Genomic DNA, 25926 nt, shown 5'->3' on the forward strand with positions numbered 1-25926 from the left:
TGACAATGTAATTGAAAGTAACATCAACTTAAAAGTTAGCAAAACCATTACTATGTCTCTTACTTCTGTCTTAAGGAAATAGTATTCTGAGGGCTAAACATGATTGTTAGGGCAAATCCACAGTCATATGACCACTACAGCTCCAAAATAAGCAGTATTCAGGTAATACACGTCAGCTAAGAATGTGTCCTATGACAACATGGAAAGCAAAGATATAATAACCACATACATTGTGACTGTTACAATAATACAGGATGAAAACTAGCTTTGGGTTTGGTGGAGTTAGATAATTTTACAACCGTGAGAGTTCAGTTTTATCATATTGGTAAATCAAATTACTTTCTGAAGTTGAACTAAGCAGGCTTAGTGAGAGTTCAGTTTTATCATATTGGTAAATCAAATTACTTTCTGAAGTTGAACTAAGCAGGCTTAGGGGAACAGTCTTTAGAGAATCGATAGGCAGATAGTGCATAGCAGAGAGGAAAAAAAAACACAAACACACAACACATCACAGTAGCAAGTCTCAGAGGTCAGGTCAATTGACCCAGGCACATGCTACGGGGATAAAAACAGCAGTGTAGTTGTTCCACTTGGGCTTCAGCCCAGGCTCTGAGATCCATCTGATCACTCTTCAGAGCCTGGCTCCAACTCAAGCAGCACAGCTATTTTTAGCCCTGTAGCGTGAGCCTTGCAAGCCCAAGTTAGTTGACCTGAGCTCTGTGATCCACTGCCATAAATAACAAACACATAAAAAAGCCTTATTTATTTCTGCAGTGTAGATGTAATCAGAGATTATTGAAGGTAATGACATCCACCAATGGATAAGCGCTGTAACAGAAATATCAAGTATATTGCTTTAGGTATTTAAAACAGACAAAAGGTAAAACAGTAACTTATTAAGTTACTACAAGAAGTATGGAGATAAGGCTAGTTTGGCATGCAATGTATTAACACATTACGTAACTCTAGTTAGAAACACACAACACAATTAAAGTTAGTGTAAAAATATTCTTAAAATTTATAACACTCAAATAAGGGCAGAAGGGAGATTTCGAAACTACTCACTCACAGTATAATGTTACAAGACAAAGGGATCTGAGGATGCTTCTCTCATGAGAAGGTAATTCTCACACACACAAAGACATCACAGTGGGGGGGGTGTAAATGTGTAGGATATAGAGAAGAAAACAGGGCGTGTTTAAATCAAAGTAATTTAAATCACCGATTTCAATCGTGATTTAAATCAGCAAGCAGAAAACCTCGATTTAAATACACCTCTACCCCGATATAACTCTGTCCTCGGGAGCCAAAAAAAAATCTTATCGTGTTATAGGTGAAACCGCGTTATATCGAACTTGCTTTGATCCACTGGAGTGCACAACCCCCCGCCCCCCCAGCACTGCTTTACCACGTTATATCTGAATTTGTGTTAAATCGGGTCACATTATATCGCGGTAGAGGTGTAACTGATTTTAACTGTGTTTTGTGTTTGTAAATTTTAGTTTTTTCCTAAAGGGGGTGGGGGGACAGGGATGACAAACTTTCTTGGTTTTTCAGTTCCCAATGGGTTTCTGCACTTTACGTGACCTAGTCATTGAAATGAACTAGTTGAACAAGAAATTAAGAAAATATTCTCTCTGCACTTGCAGAAGAGGCTATTGCTGTTAAAAAAAATAATAATTTACTGCTTAAACTCTGGCTCCAGATGCTTAGCCAATGACTTCCAGCAGTTCAGTGGTTTGATTTTCCTTAAAAATTAGAAACAAATATGTACCGTTGTTTATCTGGTATTTAATTTAAATTATTTTAACAGATAACAAGTTAGGCATTAACACAATTTGTCAATTTCAAATTAAATTTGAAGTAGATTTAATTTAAATTTAAAAATGCAATTTAAACAAAAAAAATCTGATTTAAAAAAAATCATTGATTTTTATACACCCTTGCAGAGCAGAACAGTGATTTAAGAAAGTTGCTAGCTTTCAGTAGCCTTTAACGTTAGGAACTGAGTTTAAACAAGACAACATAAAGTTTAACCATAAAATACTGAATTTTCACAGAGATCTTACAGTATAGTTCTAGATTTTTAAATGTACAGCTATGATCTCAAGACTAGTTCTTTAAGCAACAGCGAAAAGCTTTAGTAAACTGGTAACGGTTAGATCATCCCTAAGACACAAAATGCAAATATTCCTGATTACAATGTTCTGTAGATGAAGAACAAATGACTGAATTTAGGCACAAGTACTTAGCTACAATACATTAGGTTTAAGCTATGTAACTCCATCCGCTTATGATTCTTAGGAAAAGATTTCAAATATTAAGGCTGCTAAAGGCTTTACTTCTTTCCTACTTCTAGAATAATCTTTCTTGGTATTTAGTTTGAATCAGGATATCTTCAGTTTATTAATTTGGAATTTCAATGAATCAAGAACAATGGTCTGGATTTACAGAACAAGAATCTCAACTATAAGGGAGTTGCAGAGCAAAAAAACTGCCTTTCTAGAATCTTGAAGGCCAAATTCTAGCTTTCCTCGAAGCACAGAAATTCCCTGGAATCTTAACAAATTCTGACTTTTAAATCTTCCTGTGGTTTAGAGCGAAGTGGGATTTATCTCACCCTTCAGCTGTCCAGGAAGTCTTATGGCGTGGAGGTGATTTCTTGTTGGCATCTTTGATGTTCAGGAAGGGACTCTCTTTCTTAAGGCTGCTTATATTTGAGGACTTCAGACCTTTACGCTTTCAAAACCCAGGTTATTGTCCATAAAGGACTTCCAGTTAAAGAAACTCTCGAGAGAGAGAGCAAAGTCACGGAACACTTCTTAAATGAATAGGAGGGCTCTTCTTGGATAAAGATCAGGATGCCTCAGCATTTGGAACCTCAGGACCTGCACTGGATCTCTCAGGGGAAGAGAACTGCCTCTTAATGGGGAGAGAACAGTGAACTGATATTTTGTAACACTTTTCACACTGTTATTCTTCCCATTGTATTGAGGGGCTTGGTCTACCCCTAAAGTATGTGTTTGGCAGTTTCCCACTGGCCTTTTTAAATTTTGGCAAGGTATTTCCTTTTACTTAAGCTTGGTAGAATTCTATTTTTTATATACATATAACTTTGGCAGATAATATCAGTGTTTACTTTTAAGCATTTTTCTATTTTTATCTGTTTACATTTTCACATGTTCAGGAAGTTATTCAAATCAGACTAGAGTGGGGTCAGACAATTATGTAAAGACAGCAGATGCTGAGATACAGTGACTAGTAACATTTCCACTCTCCCCACGCCCTACCCCATTTGTTCTTGAATTCCTCTTTATGTTGCTTCAAAACAGACACCATGAAAAAGTACTCTGAAGAGTACAAGGTTAGAGAATCCTCCTTCTCGATCTCTCTGAGGGCTGTACTATCATGCAGCAGTCACCATGGTTTTATTATACTTATGATCTTCCAATTACAGAGTGAATTATAGGATTTTCCCAAGAGACAGAGTTTGCTGATATGTTTCATGAGCTGTCCAATACACAAGCCTATAATATCCAAAGACAAACTACAGGATAAAACAAAGAGTGGAGATGGGATATGACCGTTTATTAATTTCCCCTTTAATAATACTACCACCCAGCTCTCATACAGTGCTTTTCATCCCTAGATCTCAAAGCAGTTTACAAAGAAGGTATTATCTTCATATTACATATGGGGAAATTGAGGCACTGGGCAGTGAAATGACTTGCCCTAGGTCACCCACAAAGCTAGTAACAGAGCTGGAAATACAAGACCCAGATTCTAAGTCCCAGCACAATGCTCTTTTTAAATTCTAAACTTTTTTTTAATCTGGAATAATTTGAAGAATTCCCAGCATTTTACAGATATGCTTCTTTTGCAAAGCAAAGCAGCAACATGGCATCAGATAAGTAACCACACCATTTTACCCTTTATTGCTGACTAGCAGAAGACTGTCATGAAAAGGCATACCACACACAGCACATGCTCTTCCTTCTGGGATCCTTAAAACAGGTGATCAGGACCCAAAAGAGGCATTCTGAGATATGCGATTTCCTACAAGTTAGAATACTTGCCAACAGTAACTAACACTTCTGAATAGGATCTACATGTGTTTATGGATAAAACTACGGGAGTGCAGTAAATAAAAAATTGCACACACTGTCATAGGATGTTAGTATCTCCTTCAGATTACAGAAAAAATAAACTCATTTTTATTAAAATTATAATCACATTCATTTTCTGTACTCAACCCAGCAGACTCTCACAATGTAAGGCTCTGTCCAGAAGAAATAGAGCCCTAAGCAACACACACTAACTATGTAGTGTGATCCATTATCAAAGTTAAAAACCGAAAGCACAGCTCCAGACTAGAACTCAAAGAAATGCTTATAGAGGGGAGGAAACTTGGAGGAAGCGGGATAGGTAACTCAGCTCTCTACTTGCTGCTCCATATCCTGGGTCCAGTTCCCTCCTGTGTAAGGCAAGGACACAAAGACATCGTAATTACGACAGTCCTTGACCTTATTACCCACCTTACACAGTGCCAATCGAAGACAAGGAGAAAGCTGTATGGATGTCAGTCTGGTTGTCTCCATAAATATTCAAGTATCTTATATAGCCCTTATATTACTTGAGCACCTTACAATTCATAAATTTTATCCTCACAACAACCACGTGAGGTACAGAAGTATTATCTACTTTCTTATGGATGGGGGAACTGAGGTACATGGTAGATTAAGTGAGTTGCCCATGGTCACACTGGAAATTTGTGGCTGACCCAGGAATCCTCATTACTCCCAGGGTGTGAAACAGGGGTAGGCAACCTATGGCACATGTGCCAAAGGCAGCACGAAAGCTGATTTTCATTGGCACTCACACTGCCCGGGTCCTGGCCAGCGGTCAGAGGGGTTCTGCATTTTAGTTTAATTTTAAATGAAGCTTCTTAAACATTTTAAAAACCTCATTTACTTTACATACAACAATAGTTTAGTTATATTTTATAGACTTATAGAAAAAGACTTTCGAAAAACATTAAAATGTATTACTGCAAAACCTTAAATTAGAGTGAATAAACGAAGACTCGGCACACCACTTCCGAAAGGCTTCCGACCCCTAGTCTGGAGCATAGGTGCAATCATTCCATAACCCTCCCCACAGGGATACTGGGGTACACATCTTAATAGTCACATCCCCACTTTTCTCCAAATCCCTCCATGCTGCTCCAAAGAACCATCATTGGCCTAGTCTAGAGACCTATCCAGTAAACTGGGGTTTCTAGGTCACTAGAACGAATCAAAGAGTTCTGGGGCTAACTGATGTCATCTCCCTGCTCTGGGCATTGAGACCTGATGCACAGGGTCACAGCACCATTGAGGTTTGGCTCAGCTGACCCTCCATCATGATGGGAGGGTGCGGAGGGAGGAGACGGTAGCAGCTAGGTAAAAAGCCCTGTGACCATATGCACCAGGTTGCAACACCATGCACATATATTTGGCCCAGCCAGCCCCCCGGGCCAAATATGCGTATATGGTGCTTAGGCTGGGCCACACCTGAGCAGTGCTGAGACTCCAGAGGTTGCAATGGTCAGAGCAGGGAGCCAATCCCAACCAGTCATACAGGATATGAGATGTGAGGGAGCGGTTGGTGTCATATTCTCCAGTAAGTAACCCCCACCGTATACCCTTACCCCCAACAGCCAGATGACCCCATCTTCCATACTCTACCCTGACCCACTAGCTCAGACCCCCATGTACCCGTAGCCCACAGACATGAATTCCCCCTACATCTCACCTCTCAAGCCCCAAAAATCTTCCCTCACTGCACCCCCAGCTCCTTCTGCCTCCCAATATATTCCCCACAGACCCTCAAATAAACCCATATCCTGCCCTACATGGGCCATGAATGGGGCCTGTGTTTGGCGGGGAGTGGGGGTGGAGACTATTGGCTTGCCAACCCTCACTGGACCCTTCTGCCCTGCAAATACTTCCCCAAAACTTTCAAACTCTCAAATCCTTCTGCATTACAACCCAAGACCCCCAAATCCCACCCCTCACACTCAGGGCCCCATGGACTGTGGGGGGTGCTGTGGGGTTTTTTTGGTGGTCTGTGTCGCCTCACTTCTGCCAGTTGCAAGTGGGGCATTCCGTAGCTATTTATCTCTGTTCAGAGCATCTATAACCTTAGTTCTGAGTCCTTCCCACCCCAAGGGGCCACTGGAGGGCTGTGGGAAATTGGGTCGGGGGGCCTCTCTGGGGGGTGGTCTCTGGGTCGCAACCACCTATTAAGGTTTACAAGGGGGTGTTGAGCTTAATAAAGGTTGGAGTACCACTGCATTAAATCACCTTCCTCCCCCAGGGAGATGGGAAATCTCCTCTCCAACCTTAGGGTGAGAAAGTAATGTGCATGTAGGGGTAAGAACACTTTATTCTATTCTCCATCCCCAAAATGTTAGAGATAAGTTTGGGCCCATTAGACCAAAGATTTGTCCATGTCCTCTAAGGACACATGAAAGTCAGGTTATTAATGCCAATTGAAAAAGTTCTTCCTTGTTTGACAAATTAGCAGGCAAGGGAAGAAACTGCCCTCCACACTGGGGAGGGCATCAAGCCCAGCACATTGTCAACATAATTCCTATTAATACTTGTGGTGGGGCAGCTGCCCCACACAGAGAGAAGAAGGGGTTAAAAGCAGCACCAGGGAGGCAGCTCAGAACCCACTAATCAGGAAAGGGCTTATTGAGCCCACCAATAGGGAGCAAGCCTTGCTGAAGCAGCAAATCAGGGTCAGTGAAGGCCATATATAAAGGGCTGCTCAGCAGAGCTAAAGGGAGTCTCTCACTGGAGGGCAAGGGAGGAGGACTGGCTGCTTGAAGAAGTGCCATAGATAGAGCAGTGCTCGGCAGGGGCAGCAGAGTGGGAGGGTGAGCTGCTGGCTGATGCCTTGCTACAAGGGCTGAGAGGGTGCAAGAGCTACTGGGGAAGCGGCCCAGGGAAAACAGGCAGCAGGTTGGAGGAGGGCAGTAAGTGGCTGCGGCTATAGGGTCCCTGGGCTGAGACCCAGAGTAGCAGGCGTGCCTGGGTCCCTACTCCCCCACTCCCCCTTGCACCCCACTTGCCAATGAGGAAAGTGGCCAGTATCTAGACTGCAGATTGCCCCTGAGGAGAGTGGCTGGACCTTGGACTGAAGTAGGCCGCTGAGGCAAGTGGGGGGTACTAAGGACTACCAGTCACACAGAAGGGGGGAGACACCGGAGTGGGGGCACAGCCGGAGGACCATGCCCAGAAGAAGGGGCTGCAGTTTGGCAAGTGACGCAGGTCCAAAGAGTGGCATGACACCCCTAGCTGAAGGCGAACTGGCAAGCCGAGAGCTAATTCCCATAACGGCTAGCAGGAGGCGCCACGATGCTGAGTCCCTCCCCGTCACAATACTGCTGTGTCGTATTTAACACTTTTATTTAAAAACAAACAAACAGTTAACAAATTTTATTTTTGAGTGCATCAGACAGTCATCAGAACTGAGTGAACATTTTAGTTCCAAGACAGATAGCCTATTAAAATCCTATTGAAAAAAAGGATTTGTATTACCATTATGTATCAAGTTGGACCTGCCTATTACATGTGATACAAAACATTATCCAATGTTTGAAGACTTCTACAGTTACCCGTGTACAATGAAGATGATTAACATTTTTATCATTTGGCTCACTTCTATATTGCCTTCATTTTCATTTAACCTCTGCTAGTCTGAAGAGAAGCAGTCAATCCAGGTACTGAATGCAGTGTTGCACATTCCTGAACCTGGTCTACACTGTTATCTATACCATGTACTTCATCTGTAGATGCCTTTATTGTAGGAAACATTCATTTCCTATCTATACAAATACACTAATTTAGAGAGATTCAAATGGAACTCAGAGTGTTTTATTATGTAAGTGGAAAACTAGCACTCAAAGACAAGTAACTAAAGAACCAAGATCTATACAAACTTTTGGGAAATGAGGCTTATTTTTTTTAACCTTCCAAAACTTAGATAGGAGATTGGAAAAGTACAATTTTTAAAACTGTATCCACCATGATTCTATTTGGTTTAATAATATTTGCAAAACAACTGGTAAGTTATCCTGTCCTCAAGCTGAGATAGACTAAGCATGTTGAAAATAAAGCAAAAGGCATTAAGGCTCAAACAACCAGAGAAGTTATAGTGTCCATGCCAGCAGCATACAATACATTTAGCAAATACCATGAATCCACAAAAATGTTTCCTGAAAGCTCTATTACTGTGACACATGCACCGCAAAATGGCATCCTGTAACCCCCATATTAATCACTCATATATCATTGTGATATTTTATACTAAACATACCATATAAGATATCATATGAAAGGTCATGATCTGTTGAAACCCACTGTGCAAATATGTATATCATTAATGAGTATGAAGTTACGAGATTTTGCTGTATGGTTGTTACTGAAATATGCTTCAAGTTTGCTAGAGACATACAAAGGACTCCCGTCCAGAAGGGTGTTCAATGACCATTAATTAGCAGAGGAGCTGCAATCAAGGAATTTACAATTAAATGACAGTTGCCCAAACACCACACAATGGGGACTGCTTAACTCTATGGGTTTGGCTACACTTGCAGCTGTACATCGCTGGAGTTAAAGCTGTCTTCGTACAGCTGTGTAGGGAAAGCGCTGCAGTGTGGCCACACTGACCGTTACCAGCGCTGCAGTGTGGCCATATTTGCAGCATTTGCAGCGGTGTTGGGAGTGGTGCATTATGGGCAGCTATCCCAGCGTTCACGTGGCTGCAACATGCATTTCAAAAGAGAAGGGTGGGGTGGAGTGTGACAGGGAGCATGGAGGAGACAGAGAGAGAGTGGATTTTTGGAGCTGACACTGTGTCAGCTCCCTGCCTTGCAAGTTCCAACTCCTTCCCCCACCCCTCTCTCATTCACTAAATGCAAAAAGCCTTCTTTGTTTTTTCCTCACAGACCAGATAAGCAGCTGCTCCGAAACGGACACCCTCCCCTCCCGCCCGCTGCGCTGCTTCTCTCCTCAAGCAAACACTAGCTGGGGACATTCCAAAGGGATCCCCCACCTCTGCTCATTCACTGCAAACAGGAGCTGTGTTTGTTTTTTTTAGATAAGCAGCTCCGGGAGCCGCAAGTTCACAATAAAACAAAGAGAGGCATCACAACAAAACAAAGTGTTATCTTTACTTAAAAGCATAATGGGAAGGTTCCAGAGGTCAGTTACAGCGTAGTAAGATTAATCACTGTTTACACTGGCACCCCAGCTCTGCAACAGCAATGCTGTTCTCTTTATTCCTCTCGCTGAGGTGGAGTACATGCAGCGCTGTAGCCAGGGAGTAACAGCGCTGTATGTGCCTTGCCAGTGTGGACGGGGAATAAGTTACAGCACTGTAAAGCCACCACCAGCGCTGTAACTCTCAAGTGTAGCCAAGCCCTATGACTCAGTTGCACAAGTCCACACCAGGAGGATTGCTCAACCTATTGATTCAGCAAAGCCCGCCAGGACATGTCTGGGCAAGTGTCTTCTAGACACATGGACTGAGGGTTTAAGAAACAGTGGCATCTTGCCTTGGCCTTTCTCCGCCCTCCCCGCAATGCTTGAAGCAACAAAAATCCTGAGAAGACAAAAACTTCAACTGAGGAAACTGGTCCAGGCTCAAGAGAGACCCGTATACTAAGAACTGTAACATGCAGTGGGGGTGAGAAAATTGCTTGCTAAATACTACCTAGTGTCATAAGGTTTAAAATTTAGATTGTGTGATTATCTTTTATTTTCTTTGATAACTATCTCTGACCTCTTATGCCTACCACTTCTTATTTAAAATCTCTCTTTCCGTAATAAATCTTTTTTATATTTTATCTAAAAAACTGTGATTTGTTTGAAATTCAATAGCGAAAAGCACAAGGTCATGCATTTAAGGAGTAATAACAAGAATTTTTGTTATAAGCTGGGGACGCGTCAGTTGGAAGTAACAGAGGAAGAGAAGGACCTTTGAGTATTGGTTGATCACAGGATGACTATGAGCCGCCCATGTGATATGGCCATGAAAAAAGCTAATGTAGTCTTGGGATGCATCAAGCAAGGAGGTGTTAGTACCATTATTCAAGGCACTGGTGAGACCACATCTGGAATACTGTGTGCAGTTCTGGTTTGCCATGTTTAAGAAGGATGAATTCAAACTGGAACAGGTACAAAGAAGGGCTACGAGGATGATCCAAGGAATGGAAAACCTGTCTTATGAAAGGAGACTCCAAGAGCTCAGCTTGTTTAGCCTAACCAAAAGGCAGCTGAGGGGAGATATGATTGCTCTCTATAAATATATCAGAGAGATAAATACCAGGGAGGGAAAGGAATTATTTAAGCTCAGTACCAATGTGGACACAAGAACAAATGGATATAAACTGGCCATCAGGAAGTTTAGACTTGAAATTAGACAAAGATTTCTAACTATCAGAGGAGTGAAGTTCTGGAACAGCCTTCCAAGGGGAGCAGTGAGGGCAAAAGACGTATCTGGCTTCAAGACTAAGCTTGATAAGTTTATGGAGGGGATGGTATGATGGGATAGCCTAATTTTGGCAATTAATTGATTTTTGACTATTAGCGGTAAATATGCCCAATGGCCTGTGATGGGATGGGATCTGAGTTAAAGAGAATTCTTTCCTGGGCGTCTGGCTGGTGAGTCTTGCCTACATGTTCAGGTTTAGCTGATTGCCATATTTGGGGTCAGGAAGGAATTTTCCTCTGGGGCAGAGTGGCAGAGACCCTGGGGTTTTTTCACCTTCCTCTGCAGCGTGGGGCACAGGTCACTTGCTGGAGGATTCTCTGCGCCTTGAAGTCTTTAAACCACAATTTGAGGACTTCAATAGCTCAAACATAGGTTAAGGGTTTGTTATAGGAGTGGGTTGGTGAGATTCTGTGGCCTGCATTGTGCAGGAGGTCAGACTAGATGATCATAATGGTTCCTTCTGACCTTAAGTCTATGATTCTAAGTGCTTGGGAAATCTCAGCTCAGGTTCAAAGGCTGGTGCATGTTCTCTCCATATTGAGAGAGAGAGAGGGGCAGGCAGAGTAATAAACTTACACTATTCAGACTTCTGATCAGGGGTGGTCAGTCCCGGGGTGCAAGGCTGGGAAGCTGGGAGGAACTGGCTGGTGCCTCTCTCTATGTGATTTGTGAGTGGCTTTGGGAGCATTCATGCAATCTAGCTGGGTGTGGGGCTCCACATGCTGTTGTGCTGAGTGACAGCAGCTCCTGGAGAGGTTTGCTGCTTGTCACTAGCAAAGCATTGTGAGAGATAGCCTAGGCAGAAGAGTTAAGGGGGAATAACAGAACCCCAGTTCCAGGTTGCACCCTGGGAATGCCATTACAATTTATGCTGAGATGCTCTCAAGTTTCTTCAAGCAACATCAAGATTCAGAAGACCTTAGCACACTTCAATACATCCAAACATGAAACTGAGGCATCCGAAAAACTGCCAACACCGATATGATGCATATACCACTTTTTGAATCAACTCAAATTGACAACTAGTCTGGAGTTATTATTGATGTGACATGGAATTATTCTGATTAGTATTAAACCCACTAAATTCTCAAGGATTCAAATATAACTTACCACAGCAAGCTGTGTCCGGGAAGCCACCGTGTGAAACACGGCAGGCATCATGAGAGATTCTTCAACTTTTAATTCCATCTCATTCTCTGCTGAAAATGTGGTTTTGGGAATAGCTGGTGGGCGTTCACATAAGATCATCTCTTTGTTAAACAAGAAAATTGGGTTTGTGTCCTATATTAAAATAAAAATATCTTCATAAAGAACTTTGAGAAAATAAAACATGCACATACTCCAATCAACTAATTGCACTAGCATGTTCTGAAAACAGCATAACTTACATAACTATTCATGGCACATTACTTATATGAGTATTGCATCCAAGAGAATTATATGTAAAACCACTCATTTCCTGATACGAAAAGCCAAGAACAAACAAAAAGAGTCTCCAGAAAAAAAAAAACCATAAACCTCAACCCCCCCACCTCCAAAAACCCCCACACATCACTAGAAAGCTAGAACTCACGCTTCCTCTCAACACTTTGTTTTGTAAGAGGACAAAGAGAGATACTATAGCGTACACTTACTGTTCCAGCACTGTAACTACAGACTCTTCTGTCTGCTGCCATACACTCCCCTCCATTGACAACCAGCACCTGGTGCTGAATGGCAATCTTATACTTGGTTTGGATTGCATGTTTAAGGTCAGACACACTAAAAAGGGAAAACAGGAACTTTAGTATCAATATCTTATTTAAGCAACTGATCTTCTCTCATGCATAATATTTCTGTAACATACAAAGTAATTTTTAACTCTAACAGCAGTAGGAAAAAAAACTAACAGGGCAAAATGCATGGTTGTGTAAATACTACAATCCGTTGTATTCTGGCTACCAGTTCGTAGACTAAGAGCAAAACATGACCCATCCTCAGAGAAATGTGTTTACAAAATGATACATCTCAGCTATTTACACAAGAAGCACATCTGCAACTGTAATGATGGAGTCCAGGATTAACATGCATTTCTGGCAATTACTGCCAAAGTTATACTAAACTCTGAACATGAACCAACTACTGGCTCAGTTTAACTCTCATCTTCCACAGTCTAATATTATCTTAGGAGAAGTTATAAGAACATAAGAACAGTCATAGTAGGTCAGACTAATGGTCCACCTAGCCCAGTATCCTGACATCCAAGAGCGGCCAATATCAGATGATTCAGAAGGAATGAACAGAACAAAGCAATTATGGAGAGATCCATCCCATGTCATACACTGCCAACTTTTGGCAGTAAGAAACTAGGGACACTAAGAGGATGGGATTGCATCCCTGACCATCTTTGCTAATAGCCATTGAGGGAGCTATCCTCTCTGAACTTATCTAATTCTTTTTTAAACCCTGTTATAGTTTTGGCCTTCACAACATGCCCTGGTTCTTATTATTTGAAGGGGTAAATAATACTTCCTTATTCACTTTCTACACACCATCCATGATTTTGTAGACCTCTACAATATCCCCCTCCCACACATCCCCAGTTGCCTCTTTTCCAAGATGAAACATCCCAGTCTTTTTAATCTCTCCTCATATGGAAGTTGTTCCATATCCTTAATCACTTTGTTGCCCTTCTATGTACTTTTTCCAATTATAACGTATCTTTTTTTTTAGATGAACTGACCAGAACTACAAGCAGTATTCAAGGTATGGGTGTACCGTGGGCTTATGATATTTTCTGTCTTATTAGCTAACCCTTTCCTAGCTTTTTTCACTGCAGCTAAGCATTGAGCAGATGTTTTCTGAGAACTATTCACAATCACAACAGGATCTCTTCCTTGAGAGGTAGTAACTAATTTACACCACATCATTTTGTATGTATAGTTGAGATTTTGTTTTCTAATATGCACTACTTGCATTTAGCAATGTTGAATTTCATCTGTTATTTTGTTGCCCACTCAGTTTGTGAAATCCCTTTGTAACTATTAGCAGTCTGCTTTAGACTTTACTATCTTGAGTAATTTCGTATCATGTGCAAACTTTGCCACCTCACTACTTACCCCCTTTTCCAGATCATTTATGAATATATTGAACACTGGACCCAGTACAGATCCTTGAGGGACCCTACTATTTACCTCTCTCCATTCTTAAAACTCACCATTTATTCCTACCCTTTGTTTTCTGTCTTTTAAGCAGTTCATGAGAGGACCATCCTTCTTATCACATCTGCTTACTTTGCTGAATAGCCTTTGGTGAGGGACCTTGTCAAAAAGTCCATGTACACTAAATCAACTGGATCACTCTTTCCCACATTTGTTCACCCTTTCAAAGAATCCTAGTAGATTGGTGAGGCATGATTTCCCTTCATAAAAGCCATTTTGACTTGACCAACAAATCGTGTAACTCTACATGTCTGATAATTATGTTCTTTACTACAGGTTCAACCAATTTCTTATTACTGAAGTTACGCTTACTGGCCTACAATTGCCATAATCAACTCTAGAGCCTTTTTTAAAAAAATTGGTATCACATTAGCTATCCTTCAGCCACCTGATTCAGAGGCTGATTTAAGTGATAGGTTACATACCACAGTTAATAGTTCTGCAGTTTCATATTTGAGTTCCTTCAGAACTCTTGGGAGAATATCATCCAGTCCTGGGGACGTACTGCTGTTTAATTTATCAATTTGTTCCAAAATCTCCTCTAGTGACACCTCTGGTTAGGACAGTCCCTCAGATTTGTCACCCAGAAACAAAAGCTCAGGTGTGGGAATGAATCTGCTGTAAAGATGGATCCATTAGAACCTCTATTGTCCAATGGCCCCACTAGTGATTTGGCAGGCTTCCTGCTTCTGATGTACTTTAAAAAAAATCTTAGTTTTTGTGTCTCTTGCTAGTTGTTCTTCAAATACTTGTTTGGCTTGCCTAATTTTACTTTTACACTTCACTTGCCAGAATTTATGCTTGTTTCTATCTTCCTCAGTAGGATCTGATTTCCAATTTTAAACGATTCTTTTTATCTCGAACTGCCTCTTTTACTCTGTTTAGCCATGGTGGCATTTTTTAGTCCTTTCAGTGTTTGTTTTGAGTTTTTTTAAATTTGGGATATACATATAGTTTGAGCCTCTATTATGGTATTTTAAAAAAGTTTCCATGCAGCTTGCTGGTATTTCACTCTTGTGACTGTTCCTTTTAATTTCCATTTAACTAATTTACTCTATTTTGTGCAGTTCCCCTTTTTGAAGTTAAACGCTACTGTGCTGAGATTCTTTGGTACCTTCCCTCCGACAAGGATGTTAAACTAAATTACATAATGGTCACTATTAACAAGTGTTTAGCTGTCATCATCTCTTGACCAGATCCTGTGTGCCACTTGAGACTAAATCAAAAATTGCCTCTTCTCTTGTGGCTTCCAGGACCAGCTGCTCAAACAAGCAGTCATTAATGCTATCTAGAAATTTTACTTCTGCATCCCATTCTGAAGTGACATATACCCAAACTATATTGGGATAGTTGAAATCCCCCATTACTATTGAGTTTTCTTATTTTTATATCCCCTCTAATTTCCCAGAGCATTTCATAATCACCATTACCATAGTGGTCAGATGGTCAGTAATATATTCCTACTGTTAGACCCTTATTCTTCAAGCATGGAATTTCTATCCATAAAGACTCTATGGTACAATTTGATTCTATGCTTTCTTTCACATATAGTGACACTCTCTCACCAGCATGACCTACTTTGTCATTCTTATGGATTTTGTATTCTGGTGTTATGTCCTACTGATTATCATAGTTGCACCAAGTTTCTGTGATGGTTATTATATTAATATCCTCATTTAATACCAGGCATGGAAGTTCATCCATCTTAATATTTAGACTTCGTGCATTTATATAGAAGAACTTATAAAATTTGTCAATATTATTTGTCTTCCTTCATGTGACTGGCTCTCTGCTGTCTCAGATAGACATATATAATAATTGCACATACTTTTGGGACTTATCACAGAATAAGTGAATGTGAATTTTTCATTTGATTGTTTCTCTTCAGCTCCTACCTGTACTTTATCAACTTCTATCCTCACCTCTTTACTAGGGTATAGAGAATACCCATTAACAGATTCCTCCCCAAGGGATGTGTCTGTCCCAACTGTGAGAACCTCTGCAACTGCTGGTTTCCCCCAGACCTTAGTTTAAAAATTCCTCTACAACATTTTTAAATTTTACATGCCAGCAATCTGGTTCTGATTTGGTTTAGGTACAACCCATCCTTCTTGTACAGTAACTCCTCACTTAACGTTGTAGTTATGTTCCTGAAAAATGCTACTTTAAGCGAAACAATGTTACGCGAATCAAATTCCCCCATAAGAATTAATGTAAATGGAGGGGGGAATAGGTTCCAGATAATTTTTTTTCACCAGACAAAAGATTAATTTTTATACATATATATATATACACACACACACACACACACACTATAAGTTTTAAACAACATTCAATATTGTAAACACAATGATGATTGTGAACCTTGGTTGAGGTGGTGGAGTCAGAGGGTGGGATATTTCCCAGAGACTGCCTTACTGCTAAATAATGAACTAGCACTCAGCTGAGTCCTCAAGGGTTAACACATTAATGTAGCCTCACACTCTACAAGGCAGCAGAAATGGAGGGAGGAGACACAGCAAGGCAGAAGATAGGGGTGCGAGAGAGAGATACACACACACCTCGTATGTGAGAGAGAGACACGCATTGCCCCTTTAAGTACGCTGACCCCACTCTAAGTACATTGCCTTTTTAAGTAGATCAGCAAATTGAGACAGCAGCTGCTGCCAGCAAGCGCCCTCCGTCCTGAGCTCTGTCGTGTCCCCCACCAACTCTGTGGAGATAGGGTACAGGAGCAGGGAGAGGGAGACACCCTGACATCAGCACACCTCTTCTTCCCACCCTCTCTGCACAGCAAGCAGGAGGCTCCCAGGCACAGCTCCAAGGCAGACGGCAGGAGCACCATAAGGAAATGGGGGGAGGGACAGCTGAACTGCCAGAAATTGATAGCCTGCTGGGCGACTGCAGCACAGGGAATTTAGGAAAGCTGATGAGGGACTGCCGGCCCATCCCGGTTCCAAGCCCCCATGAGCTAGCTCCAACGGGCTGCTCTTTCTGCAAGCAGTAGACAAAGCAGGCAGCTGCCAAATAGTTGTAAGGGAGCATTGTGCAACGTTAAACGAGCATGTTCTCTAATTGATCAGCAACGTAACAAGGAAACAATGTTAACTGGGACAACATTAAGTGAGGAGTTACTGTATAGGCTCATTCTTTCCTAATAAACATAAAACAGTCCTACACCATCCATGCATTGAGATCCTACAGTTCTGCCTGTCTACCTGGCCCTGCATAAGGAACTGGAACCATTTCAGAGAATGCTACCATGGAGGTTCTGGACTTCTAATTCCCTACTTAGCAGCCTAAATTTGGCCTCCCTCACCTATCTTGCTCTATGTCACTAGTACCTACATCTACCACAATCACCTGGCCCTCTGGCTTCTCCCCAGAATTGCATGTAAGTCTGTCTAGATGTCTCAAGAGATCCACAACCTTTGTACCCAGAAGGGAATTTACCATGTGGTTCTCCTGGTCAACACAAACCCAACTAAATACATTTCTAATAATTAAATACCCTATTACTATCACCTGTCTGTTCTTAGTAACTGAGGTCCTCTCCCCCAGAGGGATAGCCTCATTGTAAGAGGATACCATGACATCTGGAAGGAGGGTCCCAACTACAGGATTTTTTTAAATGTTTTGTGTATTTTTATCAGCTAGTATTGACTGGTCCATTATACATTCAGTAAATGCTAGAACACTTTAGAAAACTCCATTTTAACATCAGCAGGAAATATCCGGTCAAATCATGATGTTGCTTTGGAACATGTCAAGAGGACACCACATTAGACAATCCATATTGAAGACAACATTCCAGATGTGGCCAGACACAAAAGCTTTATGTTAGTAAGCCACTGTTGCCTGTTATGCACCATCCCAGCAGTCTTATTTTTTCTTCCTGATGCTACTCTATGCCCACAATCCTTATATTATTGCTTACCAAGACATCAGGCATCTTTCTTCCACTGTTTCCCTTTTCCCTTTCTGGGCCCATTTCCTCAATGATTAAGAAAATACTTCAGAGCAAGTTAGAAATTTTATTTTAGTTTTGTTTTACCATTTTAAATACTAGTGAATTCTTGGCTGCTTCAGATCAACAGAATGACATTTTATGCATAAAAGTAATGCAAAGTATATCAGTTAAGGACTATACTGGATAGCACATTTTGGCTACAGCTGCATATGAATATTAAAAATTGCATGGCTCATTTATAGGTATAGGTATATTTTTCCGGTAGTGGAGGATAATTAAAATGAGCATTAATTATGTTGAACCATCCAGTTGCAGAGACTGTAATGTTGTTGCTTACACATATGGAGGATAATTTCAGTATTCTGTCTAGCGTACACACACACACACACACACGCAGAGGCTTTATTTTAAAGAAAAAACCCATAGCAGTTCACTCATTTTCTTACTTCTGTACCGCAAGTTCTGTGTCAAAGGTGAGGGTAGTTCCAGTGTTGACCACAAATACATATAACTTCATGATGACTTCTGTGTGTTCCTGAAGTTTATACCTTCCACTTTGGTAGTATCATTTAGAAACTGCAAAGAAACCCAAGCACATTGTATCATTTACAGTTAACTCACTTTTGAAAAAAAAAAAAAACTAGGAAGGTAGCTAAAACACAAAAGCAACTTATTAGATCTTTCAACTGACAACATACTGGAAGGGCCCATGGTGGCAGAACTGATGTAATTGCTTCTAAATCATCCCCAGTAGATGATGAGGCACTGTCAGATATTGCCATTTATTATTTCGGACTACTTTGTGACTATTTGTTTCAGTAGTAGGAAATAAAACTATACAATTATTGTATAATGAACATAAAAGTACATCACACAAACCAATATTTGCTTACATCTCTAGAATGTATATTTGTAGTTTATCATCTATAATATGTTTTACTCATATCCTCTTTCACCACACAAAATCCTTAACAACAAATTTGGACTAGCTACCAACATTTTGAAGGACTTTATCTTTGTCCCCAGTTTCTGTCAGTCAGAATTTATTTGGTCTAAAATCCATTTTAAATATATGGATAGAAAGGTTACGGCAATAGTTACCACTCTTATTTTTGTTGGTGCTCATCTTAAAGTGGATTTGCTGACTGGTGTCCCCAGGTTCCCTCCGCAGTACCCCAGCAATATGACCTGATATAGGGTATGTCTACACAGCAAAAACTGTGCACAAGCTTGCCTACCTGGCTAGCTCGAACCCAGCTATAACAACAGTAACAATAGTAACGAAGTATGAGTAATATAAGCCTGGCACACACTCTGAGTATGTACTCAGCTCATTAGCCTACACTGAAGCACACACTATACTGTCTTCACTATTACTGTTACCCATACTAGCAAGATTCGATCTAGTACGAGGGAAGGTTAACCCAGGCACAATTTTTGCTGTGTGGACATACCTATAGTAACATCTTTTGTCCTTTATCATGACCCCTTTCCTTCCTGGTCTATTGTCTGTTCTTGTTGTGTTTAGTTTTACCTTTGCATCTTTGTTTTTGTTTAGAGGAGTGAGAAGGGGGACCTGGTAAAACTAACCACTAGAAGGCTAAATGCTACTTACAGTTACTCTTGGCGGAATTCTGTGCCAAAATTTAAAAATTTCTGCAACAAAATATTAAAAATAATGCACACAATATTTTAAAAGTCTGCAAAATTCTGAATATTTTATTTGCCAAAACAACATGCTATAATCACACCAGTTTCAATTATTTTTGGTCATTTATTTCAAAATACCTGTCAGCAAGTATGTCTGTAACAATACAGACAACAAAAAAGATTCAGGAAATGTTATTTGACAAATAGATTCCTTATTAGGCATATTAATACATAACTCTGAGATAATAAACTACAATACAGAACCATATTTCCCGCACTCCTCAGAAGCAGTGCAAAGGCTTGGGGGAGTCAGGGGTAATGGAGATGCTGAGCGAGAGGGAAGTAATTGCTGGGAAGAAGTCTGGGTGTGAACTTGGAGGGTTTGTTGGATATGGGTGGGAAAAGTATGGAACAGGTTTTTTTGGGGGGTGGGGTGGGGAGGGATTGTTAGGGAACTTCCCCCATGCAAACTCTGGCTGACCTCTAGCTTCTCCCATTCAGTCCGGCACATCTGCCCTTGTCCCCATGTGTCCCACCACTCCCGCAAAAGGCAGAACTGCAGCAACTTTCCGGCAAAAGCTTTTTTCTGCACAAAAAAATTAAAAATATGCACACACAAAGTAGCACTGAATTCCCCCAGGAGTATTAGAGTGGGAATATGTCCACTTCAATTGAATTCTGGGTCTTTCCATAGACTCAATCCATCCTTCCCCGATCAAACACAGCCATTGAAAAACGAGATGCTTAAAGTTGGAGAGGCAGCAACCTACTATCTCATATACATTACCACTCCTGCCACATTAAGGTCACTGACAGAGCAGTAAGAGAAGGCAAGCTCTTTTGGGGAGAGACTATCTTTTTGTTCTATGTCTGTACAATCACCAGCACAACAAGATCCTGGTCCACAACTAGGGCTTTTAGGCACTACGGTAATACAAATAATAAAAAATAAGGCGATTTGCTTCTGAACAGCTGCTTCCCACTTTATGTGATGCCAGAAGACCACATTTGCAATATGGATACAGAACACAAGGGATTTATGCCACTTGAACCTCCATACTGTTTCTTTTTCTCTGCCTGTACAAAGACGGAACATGTCTCCTTTCAACTCTTCAGGATGAGGAACAATCAGCTGAAGGGAAACATTTCGATCTACAGCATCACCTCCGAGTACTAAATCAGTGGGTGTGCGTATCCACACTGCAATCACGCCACTCTCCTTTTATGGCAGGTAAACTAAGTCAGGCACATAATCCAACATAGCATCTCATATACTGGCCCTATACATCAGAAAAGCTACTGTTCATGGAGGTTTGCTTTGTTCTAATAAGTAGTTTCTCACATCCTTCAATGTCTACCTCATGCAGAGCTAGGGTGACCAGACAGCACGTGTGAAAAATCAAGACGGGCGTAATAGGAGCCTATATAAGAAAAAAGCCCCAAATATCTGAACTGTCATCCTATGCAGAGCAAAAAGTATCACTTGTTCTTTATGAGGCACAATAGTGCACTTAGCTGGCACAGTGTGGCCAATATGATCTGACCTACCTATAGAAAAGAGAGTCATTGTTTAAATCCTATGGACAATTAAATCCTTCCCCTTCAATACTGGAAAAAAGGCTTAAACACACAACCAAATACATACTGGGAACTTTTGTTTTTGAAAGCTGGATTTGTTATCTTCCTAAACTGTCTCAAGGTTGTTCTGTTTACAAAACTAAGAATGTTTGAGTTAAAGCAACTACTAGAGGTGACTGCTATTGAATCCTGGGTCTTTCCATAGACTCAACAATTATAAAAACCTAAGAATATTCTGAAGAGGAACCTTGGTTATTTAATTTCATGAGTTCAAGATCATCTATTCCTTATCCCCTCCCCCTTTCATTCTGAATTAGGTTCTAACAGGTGTTACCATTCTACTAGATTATGGCACAAGGCATTTTTCAAGTCTGACAACACAGGTTAATAGCCCCAGATCTGCGCACTAGTCTGCTTACCAGATGCTGTACCTACTACATCTGACAGTAGGAAAGAGGTGAAGTCTAGGCCATCTGAGAAGGGGTCCTCATGTTCTGATGCCGTCTTTCTGACCTCACTCTTGTCCACTAATACACTACCAAAATTCAGGCCCGTAATTTTCCACTAAGGTAGATGGAGGCATTAGTATACAAAAGGCTGTCATTTTTATTACCATGTTATCCAATCTTGCACTAGTAAGGAATTAAGGGTATGAATTTTGCTATCATAAATACACTCAGAGAAACCAGAGATCCTCCCTGCTTGAGAAAGGAAACACAAATATTGTCAGAGACGAAAACAATCACTACTGCTCCACTATCTGAACAAAAATAAGCACTTTTTCCCTCTTTCTTCTCCTGTCTTCTGTTGCATGCTTGCGTTTGGCCCTGGAAAAGCAGAATTTGACAAAACTGAAAGCTTGAGAGCAACCACTTCCAAATTAGTAAACAGTTATAGGAGTAATTTCAAAATGCACTTCAAACACATTGAAAAAAGCTCTTCTGCTGCTGGAGGAATTCTAGAAAGTTAGGTCTTGTCTACCTGGAAGAATTTTACTAGTTATAAGAGTATATAATCCCATCTGGAAACACTTATTGCAGCATAGTAATTGTTTTTTTCAGTTTAGCTTAAAATTTCTTTCTAAGTGACAATAAACCTAAAAAAGCCACTAGTATACTAAAATAAGTATGTCCAAACAGAGGGATATGGCAATATAACTATTGATTTACATTCAAACTTCAGGTTATTCCAAAGCAAAATGCACTTCCCTTTGTATACAGACACTGAAAATAAAATAAGGAGCAGAAGGAGTCAAACAAAAATGGAAGCGTTAGAAAGGCACCAGACTTAATAGAAATTGAAATGGAGGGTGGAGGAGACAAACGAACAAATAAAATATCTACCAACTCAAAAGGCTAGCTCTGGGAAAGTTCAGAAAAAATCTTCCCTTCTAAATTCTGGAGCTGTGCTCTCTTCCCACCTTTTCAAATATACGTTATAGGAAATATACACAAACTAGTCAAGACCTCTATTTTCACCTCAGGGGGATTCAGAGACTAAAACATTGTTTTTAGGTAGAAAGCAACAACGTTATATACAGAGCACCTAATTCTCTTCTCCCTTCCACTAATTTAATCCCAAGTAAAACACTGAATTTAGTGCTAATTTACACTGGTGAGAGAAGAGGACAGTCTCAACAAAACTGTTAGACTGAAATGATCTGGTGGAATCTGAAGACTGGACTAGCAATCATTGCTATAATTCCAACTCTTAAAAATACAACAATTATAATTCAGTGCCCATAAACAAGTTATCACAATAAGTTGTTTTCACCATGACTATATTTGAATCTCAGTGATTGAGAATATACAAAACAGTTTCTATAAACCACACAAACACAAACTTGCTAGACAAAACACTCAAACAAACCCAGCGGGAATTAAGTATGATTTGTTATCCTCTGATGTTTCAGTATGGAGAAAGCTAATGGTACTAAACATCATCTATTCTCTTAGGATGAAATTCATCCCTATGCAGAGGGCTAGTACAAGGCTCCTTCAATGCTTATGTGGAAGAAAAGTCCTATTTTGCAGATTTAAGTGGCACTCACTTGTAAGTGGGCCAAAAACTTTGTGCTGCCCCCTGTACGCAGGGGTAATTTCATCCTCAGAATTCTTTCATAATTCTTAATGATAAAGCTAGTATAGCCATTTTTTATATTTACAAAAAAAAACCAAAATCACTGCCAAGATCAAACCAAAAATATGCCAATCTATAGGATAACTGTCACACATCACCATGTAGTAGACTTAACTTAAAAATTGTACCCACTTCTAGGGAAAAAAAGGATTACCTTCTGGAGCTATACAGAGTTACCACCTTCTTTAAAACATGGCAGGATAATAAGGTGCACATTTGCTTCAGTTGATTTTGGCAACAGAATGGCATGACTGTTCAAAGTGAGAGTAAAAGACCTGAAAACAAAAGATACAGAATGTAATTAGGAATATTCACAGAATGCTTGGTAAAACTGAACGATGAAGAAGCTTTTATTGCCAGCGCTGCACCTCACAGGAGCAAACTGATGCATCTATGTTATAAAGAACATTTAATTACTCTAATTTTGTGCATTTTGCTTAATATTTGTTTTAAGTATTACACTTTCGACAAACTTTTTCAGTAACTACAAAAAGAGTTAGACTAACTTAAGATTAGTCAATTGATGTAAAACCAAAAATTCAGTTACATATGCTAGACCTACTTAATTAAATTTGAGACAAAAAAAACACCACCAAATTATAGCTCAGATACAGAAGGAGCAGAGAACTCAATATCCAAGGGATTCTTCCACAAGTAAGGAAATGGGAAATAGTCTAAAGAAACTGAGAACCGGTGGTTAAATTTTAAATATAAAATACGCAAGTGTTTCTTCTAGTAGTACTGCTTCACTACATTATCTTAAAATACTTAAATTGGCACTCTCAGGCTTAAAAAAAAATCATTACACAAAATAAACACAGTGTTTTTAAAAATTGAATTCACCTTTACTATTAGTGCTGACTGCCTACCTTTTTCCTTTATAGTAGCACTCCTATGAGCAGAAGAGATACGACAGGTGTGACAGATAGAAGGGTGAGATAGAAAAGAAAGAACGGAAGGGACAAACACAAAGTGGAAAGACAAAAACAGAACAGGGGCTATGACCAGATACTGAAGGCACAGGACAGTCAAGACCTAACTTGTGATCAGGAGAGTTCTATAAATGAGATCTTTAAGATACAAGATGGGAATTTGTATTACCAGACAAAATACAATAGTTATAAATCATGCCATTCAGCTTGTTGGCCAAGCTACAATTTAAACACAACACTTGCTATAGCAGACAGAAGATAGAAAAACATAAATAAAAACAAAAGGATTAAAATAAAATTAAAAAGCTACCCACATCAGTACAAGTAAAAGAACACAGCATCTAAAAAATAAAAAAAAGTCAAACACAAATTAACCAAACATTTATATTTTGATATCCTGCATAACATTTTCACTATTTTGTGTGGTGAATTTGAAGTCCAATTATTAAATCTGTTTAGCTTCTCAAAATATTACAAGATGCAGATTATTTTTTCATTTAGTAGCAACTCTGAAAAGCTGAGGCAATTTTGGAGATGATTAATGAGATGCAGTTAACTGTATTGTCACAGAGTTCTTTAAAGCTTATTAACTTCATTGGAAAGTTAACTGACTTAGCTCAAAATTGCTTACTGAAAACAAAACAAAAACCACCCAACCAACCAGTGCTTAATTTATAATGAAAAAGGTGCTGGGGCTCAAGCAATTTTTTTAACATTCATAACTGATGCAGCAAGCCCAGAAGTGTCAGGGATATGAACTGACAAGCCTCGAGGTGCCAGGGCTCAGTCCTGGAAAAATTTAAGCACTGCACCTAACAAAACCAAACCCTCTTTTGCATCCATAAAAACTGGCCGATATAAAAGCCTCCTTACAGGCATACAATACCAACTTTTCTGTAACAACTCTATAGAACTATAGCTTTCATAGCATTCCAAGCTTGATTTAACATGTAAATGGTACTGAAGTAACTTTTTGGTGCATTTGTGCTATATGTGCAGACTCTCCATGTTCCATTATCTTGATTTTGCCTGAACCATCCTTTCAGACTACAAATGATTGCCAGGCTCATGAGCTGAAACTGGATTACTGCCCTTCTGGATAATGGAAAGAGAAACAAATACGAAGTCCCATAGTTCAGCTTTAAAGGCGCACTGCCAACATGATTTTTTTTTAGTTGATACATTTCAAATAATTCAAGTTTTTTATAGCCCAACATTTTAAAAAGCACATACAAATTTCCTTTTTAAAAATAAAATCGTGTTTCTGATCCCCTGCTGATTTGCAAAAGGGTTCTTTAAAGACAGGAAAGGTGAATGGGCAGAGCATAACAAAAAACAAACAAAACATTCTATACTTAGGTCCACCTTCCTTCTACATGTTTGCATGTCTACATGTTTGCAGCCAAGTTTTAAAAGGAACACACAATCTGGTGCAAGAAGTGGAATATAGCTGAACCGGTTGGTAATAGTAACCATACTATAATTTAATTGAATAGCCTTATGGGGGGAGGGGAGAACGACACCAAGGAAGCCCAACACAGTAGCAGTGAACTTCAGAAAGGGGTATTACACAAAAATGAGGAAGCTAGTTAAACAGAAATTAAACAAAAACAGTCATTATAATGAAATGCCTGCAAACTGCATGGAATCTTTCTAGAAACACCATAACAGAGGTTCAAATTAAATGTAAACCCCCAAATGAAAAACATAGTAAGAGCTCAAAAAACTGCCACTATGGCTAAACAAAGTAAAAAGAAGTGATTAGAAGCAAAAATGCATCTTTAAAATTTGGAAGTAAAATCCTACTAAGGAAAATAGATAGAAGCATAAACTGTGGCAAATCAAGTGTAAAGATATAATCAGGCAAGCCAAAACCTCAAAAATTAACAGCAAAAATGTTTTTAAGTATATCGGA

General features: G+C 39.9%; 1 protein-coding gene across 5 annotated transcripts in view; it reads right to left on the bottom strand.

Moving 5' to 3' along the window:
* Positions 1-25926, bottom strand: part of RB1CC1 (RB1 inducible coiled-coil 1) — a 167521-nt gene that overhangs the window by 123964 nt on the left and 17631 nt on the right. For 2 of the 5 annotated variants that reach the window (XM_050942870.1, XM_050942869.1), the window contains exons 2-5: positions 23234-23354; positions 18159-18288; positions 12177-12303; positions 11653-11823 (exon numbers count right to left, since the gene is read on the bottom strand). In XM_050942870.1, coding sequence (XP_050798827.1) covers positions 11653-11823; positions 12177-12303; positions 18159-18229 — 369 coding nt within the window. In that variant the 5' untranslated portion in view covers positions 18230-18288; positions 23234-23354. Of the gene's footprint in view, positions 1-11652; positions 11824-12176; positions 12304-18158; positions 18289-23233; positions 23355-25926 lie in introns of those variants that run through there. The other 3 variants (XM_050942872.1, XM_050942871.1, XM_050942873.1) reach the window with 3 other exon arrangements.

This window comes from Gopherus flavomarginatus, chromosome 2, assembly GCF_025201925.1.
Source record: "Gopherus flavomarginatus isolate rGopFla2 chromosome 2, rGopFla2.mat.asm, whole genome shotgun sequence".
Taxonomy (NCBI): Eukaryota; Metazoa; Chordata; order Testudines; family Testudinidae; genus Gopherus; species Gopherus flavomarginatus.